Raw genomic sequence first — 7,950 nt, forward strand, 5'->3', positions numbered from 1 at the left:
TGCGAGCGGTAACCGGGCGGAGGTTCTCCGCGGTCGCTAAAATCGCGCGACTGGAGGGTGCGAGGAACCGTCTGAGACGAAGATTCTCGTACGTGGGTGCGGGACTGGTCGAGCAGACCGGACTCTTCTGGACAGAGGTGGAGACGGCGTTTAAGAATCGCGTCTTCACCGGTGCGGTGGTTAACGACAACCACGTCGAGCCGCGCCGATTTCTCGAGGATGCCAGGGACATGGTGATCGAGCGCGTACGCGGTAGCCTCGCTATGTTGAACGGTGTAAAAGTGAACACCGCGTTCAATGCCGAGGTCGTAGCGGGCGAGGCGACGGCGATAAAGACAATCACCACGAAGAACCGCGGTCTATTGCCCACGTCTGACCTTCGCGAGTGGTACGACAAACACGTGATGGAGGTCACTCTGGCGTCTCTCGACGAATTCCAAGAACGGGACAGCGGGTGGGCGTTGTCCAAGATACTGAACCTAACGGTCAACATGAACAAATATAACCCCATGCGTGCTGTATCATCGACATACCGCGTGCAATACAGGTGAAACGAGCGGTGGTGAACGTGCGAGCAACGGACAACGCGTGCTTCGCGTCGGCGGTGGTCGCCGCTCTGCATCCATGCACTAAAGACGCGGATAGGATGGTACATTACCCCGACTACACAACTGTGTTAGACGTAAGCGGTATAGACTTTCCCATGACGCTCGAACAGATCGGCAAGTTCGAGCGCGGGAACGACATATCGATAAACGTCTTCGTCGAGGATGACGATGGCAAGCGAGGGGTTATCGTTCCGCTGCGTCTAACCGAGCACAAGCACGACAAACACGTCAACCTGCTGTATGTGCCCGACAGCCGCGCGGGGTAGCCAGAACACTCCGTGTGGAACAGGGACCTCTCGCGCCTGGTCAGCGCTCAATTCAGCGGGAAGAAGCACATCTGCGATCGATAGGTTCTCGTATAAACACTCTCTTTCTCCCTTGACATTGCAGAAAAAATAATAAGCATAACGTTACGCAGGTGCCTACACTACTTCCAAACCGCAGAGCGACTGTCCGCTCACACCGTCGACTGCGAGAGCATAAACGACTGCGCGATAATTCTTCCCAGCGAGGACGATAAGCTGCTAGCCTTCCAGAACCACAAGAGGAAGGAGCGTGCACCATTCGTCGTCTACGCCGACCTCGAGTGCACGCTGGAAAAGAACGAAGAGGAGGAGGGTACTGCCAACACCGGCGCGTATCATCGGCACAGGGCGTTCAGCGTGGGATACTACGTGCGTTGCGCGTACGACGAGTCGTTGTCCGTGTACAGATCGCAACGTGGTGAGGACTGCGTGTCGTGGTTCGTCGGCGAGCTCGGTGATCTGGCGCGACGTGTCAAGGCGATCCTCACGTCCAACGTGCCGATGAGGGACCTCACCCCGGAGCAGTGCAAGTGTGAGGAACTTCGCGACGCCGCGCTGTGCCACGTGTGCGGTAAACCGTTCGCGGCGGGTGACACCCGGGTGCGCGATCACTGCCACCTCACAGGTCGTTACAGAGGCCCGGCGCACTCGACGTGCAATCTAAACTATAAGGACTCTCACGTTATCCCCGTGATATTCCACAATCTCTCCGGGTACGACGCGCACTTCATCATTGAGGACGTGGTGAACGTCTTCGAGGGTAGCGTGGAGTTACTGCCGCTGACGAAGGAGCGGTACATCGCGTTCACGAAGAACGTCGCGAACACCGAGGACAGGTACGGATGCAGAACGTGCGTGAAACTGCGGTTCATAGACTCGTATCAATTTCTCAGCGCCAGTCTCGACACACTGGAGTCCTATCTCGACAGGAGCAACATGCGAATCCTATGGTCGGAGTTTCGGCATCTTTCCGCGGAGGATTTCCAGCTCCTAACGCGGAAAGGTGTATTTCCGAACGAGTACGTTGATAGTGCCGAGAAACTGCTCGAGATTCGTTTACCGCCGCGCGAGTCGTTCCACAGTTCGTTGACCGGTGAAACGGTATCCAGTGACGATTACGCGCACGCGATAACAGTATGGGATAGGTTCTCCATTGAGACTCTCGGACAGTACAGCGACCTGTACCTGAAAACGGACGTTCTCCTCCTGGCGGATGTGTTTGAAAATTTTCGCGACACGTGCATACGAAGCTACGGTCTAGACCCGGTACACTACTTCACCCTACCGGGCTACACGTGGGACGCGATGCTGCTGCACACGGGCATCGAGTTCGAGCTGCTGACGGACGTGGATATGGTGCTGTTCGTGGAACGCGGCGTGCGCGGCGAGCTGAGTCAATGCTCGGACAGATACGCGCGAGCCAATAACAGATACGCACCGTCATACGATCGGTCCGAGCCGTCAACGTACCTCATGTACTTCGACGTGAACAACCTGTACGGATGGACCATGTGCCAACCGTTGCCCAGCTCGGGGTTTCGCTGGGTCGAGGACATCTCGACACTGGACGTGAACGCGATTCCTCCAGACTCACCCACCGGGTACATCCTCGAGGTCGATCTGAAGTATCCGCGGTATCTTCACGACGCGCATGCGGACCTGCCGTTCTGTCCTACGCGCAAGGCACCGCCCGATAAGCGGCAGGAAAAGCTACTCGCGACTCTGCGCGATAAGGAGCGGTACGTGATACACTACCGCACCTTGCAGCAATGCACGCGCCACGGTCTGCGCGTCAAGAGGATTCACCGCGCGTTGGAGTTCGCGCAGTCGGCATGGCTTCGGGACTATATAGAGCTGAACACCGGATTTAGAACGCGTGCGACGAACGACTTCGAGATGAACCTGTACAAGCTGATGAATAACGCTGTTTTAGGTAAGACGATGGAGAACGTGCAAAATCGCGTCGAAGTTAAACTCGTGACGCGCTGGGAGGGGAGATACGGTGCCGAGGCTCTGATCTCGCGACCCAACTTCCACAGCCGAGCCGTGTTCGGGGAGAATATCCTCGCCGTGGAGCTGCGCAGACTGAAGGCGACGTTCAACCGGCCGATATACGTGGGGATGTGCATACTGGACATCTCGAAGACGCATCTGTACGAGTTTCACTATTAATACATGCCGCCGCTGTACGAGGACCGGTGTCGGATCATGTACACGGACACGGACAGTCTAATATACCGCATCGAGTGCGAGGACGCGTACGCGGACATGACGCGCGACATCGCGCGCTTCGACATGAGCAACTATTCGGAGCGGACAACGCGTACGGTATGCCTCTGCGGAATAAAAAGGTGCCGGGTCTCATGAAGGACGAGAACAACGGCGTCGTCATGACCGAATTCGTCGGCTTGAGATCCAAGATGTACGAGCTGAGAGTATGCGGAAAGAATGATACGAAGAGGATCAAGGGCGTGTGCAGGAGCGTCGTGGGTAGAACGATAACGTTCGACGACTACAAGCGCTGTCTGAGCGAATCAGCTGAAATGAACTGTCGACAGGCGAGGATACAGTCGAAGCTGCATCGGGTCTACACCGTATCGGAGACGAAACTCGCTCTCAGCCCGTACGACGACAAGCGGTACGTCGTACCCAGCTCCACGAGCACCCTTCCGTCGGGGCACTATGATATCCTACGCTGACATACACAAGGGGAACGAGAAAGAACGAAGCGTGTAGATATGAAAATGTAATCTTTTATTGTAATAAACACGATACATAGTAATACACGTTCTTATATCTTTGAGTAAAAAGTATATAAATATATAAGTATATAAAAAGTATATACGACTATAACACATTGTCCCTACTGATCCAAGAATTGTGCGTCCATTCCGAGCAACTTGACATACACCTCGTTTCCCCTCCGTCGCAGCACCTTTTCCACGAGATAGACGTCCGGATTACGGGCTCTGAGCAACTCGTGCTCGTAGAAGCCGCCGGAGATCGGATTACCGCGATAGTCCTCCAACAGGTACGTCACGAGATTGGTCCGTTACACCTTCGCTACCTTAAATACCTCCCTGGTCCGATTCGGCGTATAGCCCTTCGCGAAGACGGGCTTTAAACTTGCTCACGCGCACCGTATTGCCCACGCGGAATTTCGCTGGCGCGGCGATCTTCACTCGCTTGTAAACAGTGAATAGCAGCTGTGCAGCTATGGTCGGCATGATGTCGACCGGCCGCATCGCGATAGTGCGGTGCCGCCGAGCGTTGTACTCTCTCACGAGGCGCGATAGCGCGTCTACCCATTTGTACGATCCATTGAGTGTAAACGCTTTCCACATTTCATTCTTCAGCGTACGATTGAAGCGTTCCACTATCGAGGCTTTCATTACCGAGTGCGTGGAATAGTGATTTATACCGCGCTTACGCGCTAGTTCTGCACTTGCGCGTTGCAGAATTCCTTGCCCTCGTCGGTCTGCAGTTTCCGCGGGCACCTGCCGTCGTCGCAGAATAGCCTAGCGAACGCCTCGGCCACCTCGCTGCCTGACTTACGCTTGAGCGGTACCGCCCACGCGTACTTGCTGAACGCGTCGATGATCGTTAGTATGTAGCAGTAGCCTCTGTTCTGCCGCGTGTTCGATTGCACGTCGATCAGATCCGCCTGCCACAGGTCGTCGTATCCGCGTACGATCACGCGACGGCGAGAAAAGTTTCTTCTTGCTGGCGCGTGTAACTCGCGCACCAGTTGCAGTCGGGAGCGTCCCGTTTGGCCATGTTGATATTGACCACAGTCCCGATTGACCACGTTGAAATTGACCACGTTCCGATTGACCACGTTGATATTGACCACGTTGCGATTGACCACAGTCCCAAATGACCACGGTTCCGATATTGGCCACGGTCCCGATTGACCACGTTGATATTGGCCACGGTCCCGATTGACTACGTTGATATTGCCAACGGTCCCGATTGACCACGGTCCCGATTAACCACGTTGATATTGGCCACGGTCCCGATTGACCACGTTGATATTGGCCACGGTCCCGATTGACCACGTTGATATTGCCAACGGTCCCGATTGACCACGTTGATATTGACCACGGTCCCGATTGACCACGTTGATATTGGCCACGGTCCCGATTGACCACGTTGATATTGGCCACGGTCCCGATTGACCACGTTGATATTGGCCACGGTCCCGATTGACCACGTAGACATTGGTCACGATCCCGATTGACCACACATTACAAATCAGAAATCTGAACAGGCGTATTCCGTTTGCACGCGGAACGATTGGACACCATACTATTAGACACTGCACGATTGTTTAATAAAACTGTATGAACGAAAAATTTTTAATGATCAGTAAATGATTCCGCATAGGTTCAACGAGGTCCGTGCCTTGAACATTCCACGCTAATCGGGGTCCACCACGGGTGGGGTAGGCCTCCTGGAGTTTGATTATATTTTTTGGGCGAAGCCCTTCCACTTGTATTACCCGTCCCACGCAAACACTGTCAAGTTATCGGTACGATGGGCCAATATCAACGTGGTCAATCGGGACCGTCGCCAATATCAACGTGGTCAATCGGGACCATGGCCAATATCAACGTGATCAATCGGACGTGTGTGAAGCTAGCATCTCAAGTGTTAGCATCTCACAAATAAACTGTAAATTACCTTGCATCCAGCATAGTTCTACAGTTCCTGATAGATTTTAACAATAGTTCAATCGATTTACCCTATAAAATCGCGTTTTAAAGGAATGAGATGCTAACTTCTCGTATAGCTTCACAGCATCTAATCGAATTTCGAATCTTTGAGCGTAGGAGAGTAATATTCCTGAGAGTTCTATATCCTGGGCATGTTTTGTCAATAGTTCTAGCGATTAAACTAAATTAAAACCCCTTAGAGAGAATAAAATAAGATGCTGGACGAAAGTTCGAAGTTATGGTTTGTATAAAATATTTTTCGTCTAATTCTGCGCATATTTAAGCATTTTCTAAAGAGTTTTGGAGAAAAATATTAATTCTATATTATTAAAAAATTTTTTAACTCTCGAAAAGTGTTCCGTTAGATGCATAGAAGTGAGATGCTGGTCGATATTGGAGTTCTATGCATTATAAACTTTTATATTATAGTCCTGAACGTATTCAACCATTTCATAAAGAGTTGTGACAAGAAGCACTGTTCAGTATCTTTTAAACAATTTTTAACTCTCGAAAAGCGCTCCGTTAGATGCATAGAAGTGAGAGGCTGGTCGATATTGGAGAGTTCCATGCATTATAAAATTTTATATCATAGTTCTGAACGTATTTACCCATTTCATGAAGAGTGGATATAGTAGGGATGGCGCTATAATCAGTGTCACCAAATCGTGCCCGCGGTCCGCGACTCACCGAAGTGGTGGGAATGCGCAGACAAGCGTTGAGCGCCCGCTCAACGCTTGATTATAGTGCCATCCCTACTATATCCACTCTTCATGAAATGGGTAAATACGTTCAGAACTATGATATAAAATTTTATAATGCATGGAACTCTCCAATATCGACCAGCCTCTCACTTCTATGCATCTAACGGAGCGCTTTTCGAGAGTTAAAAATTGTTTAAAAGATACTGAACAGTGCTTCTTGTCACAACTCTTTATGAAATGGTTGAATACGTTCAGGACTATAATATAAAAGTTTATAATGCATAGAACTCCAATATCGACCAGCATCTCACTTCTATGCATCTAACGGAACACTTTTCGAGAGTTAAAAAATTTTTTAATAATATAGAATTAATATTTTTCTCCAAAACTCTTTAGAAAATGCTTAAATATGCGCAGAATTAGACGAAAAATATTTTATACAAACCATAACTTCGAACTTTCGTCCAGCATCTTATTTTATTCTCTCTAAGGGGTTTTAATTTAGTTTAATCGCTAGAACTATTGACAAAACATGCCCAGGATATAGAACTCTCAGGAATATTACTCTCCTACGCTCAAAGATTCGAAATTCGATTAGATGCTGTGAAGCTATACGAGAAGTTAGTATCTCATTCCTTTAAAACGCGATTTTATAGGGTAAATCGATTGAACTATTGTTAAAATCTATCAGGAACTGTAGAACTATGCTGGATGCAAGGTAATTTACAGTTTATTTGTGAGATGCTAACACTTGAGATGCTAGCTTCACACACGTATCTCGTTAAAAAATCGTGCGCATGATTGGTATAATCGACAAGATATGGAGTTGGTAGCGACGTGGGAAAATTTCAAATTCCAAATCCGCAGACATTTTGAGGTCAAAGAATCGTACACGGCTTTACTTTCGAAAATCGGTCAACGTACGTGGAAGATGTACATAGAGAAATTCGTGGATTACGCGGAAGAAAAACTCAATCTGATGCAAAATCTGTCTTTAACGGAGAGAGAAATGATCGAAATGTTGGCGGACGGGGTGAAAGATCCGGCTTTGAGAAGAATGGTTCTGAGCACCTGGGTAATCAATATTCCAGATTTCATAGATCATGTACGACGTATAACGGAAGATTCCATGTAGACAAAGAAAGGTGAAACTAATACACGATTTGGAGGACAAAGCCGTTTTCAAAATAAAGGTAGCGGCAATCAGCAGAGTTCGACAGACTGGAACTGCTTCATTTGTAGACAGCCCGGTCACTTAGCCAAGGACTGCAGACAAAGGAGTCTGCTATGCTTCAAATGTGGTGAGGAAGGTCACATCAGCCCGAACTGTCCTAAGAGAGGAGCAAATACCAAAACAACAAGCCACCTAATCGAGAAGGATCGAGAAGCGGAGAGTGAAGAGGGGGCATCTTCGACGACAACTATTCACGTGAGTGATATGAGGGTCTTGGACAAGGATAGAGCATGCATCGAGGTACAAAGTCGTACGAGTCCAGGTACTGCATTAAAGACATTAATTGATACGGGAAGTTATGTTAGCTTGATGCGAGAATCGATTTATAAAAGGTGTTACGGTAATAAAGAGTTATTTTGTGAACCGATTGATATTCAGTTAAAAGGT

General features: G+C 49.4%; 1 protein-coding gene across 1 annotated transcript; it reads left to right on the top strand.

The window, feature by feature from the left end:
* The first annotated feature begins 646 nt into the window (after positions 1-646).
* Positions 647-3,085, top strand: LOC105275943. Its single transcript, XM_011333164.1, has 2 exons — positions 647-846; positions 1,027-3,085. The coding sequence occupies exons 1-2, from the start codon at positions 647-649 to the stop codon at positions 3,083-3,085; spliced, it is 2,259 nt and encodes a 752-aa protein (XP_011331466.1).
* The last annotated feature ends 4,865 nt before the right edge of the window (positions 3,086-7,950 follow it).

The sequence above is a fragment of the Ooceraea biroi genome, chromosome 5 (assembly GCF_003672135.1).
Source record: "Ooceraea biroi isolate clonal line C1 chromosome 5, Obir_v5.4, whole genome shotgun sequence".
In the NCBI taxonomy this organism is placed as follows: Eukaryota; Metazoa; Arthropoda; class Insecta; order Hymenoptera; family Formicidae; genus Ooceraea; species Ooceraea biroi.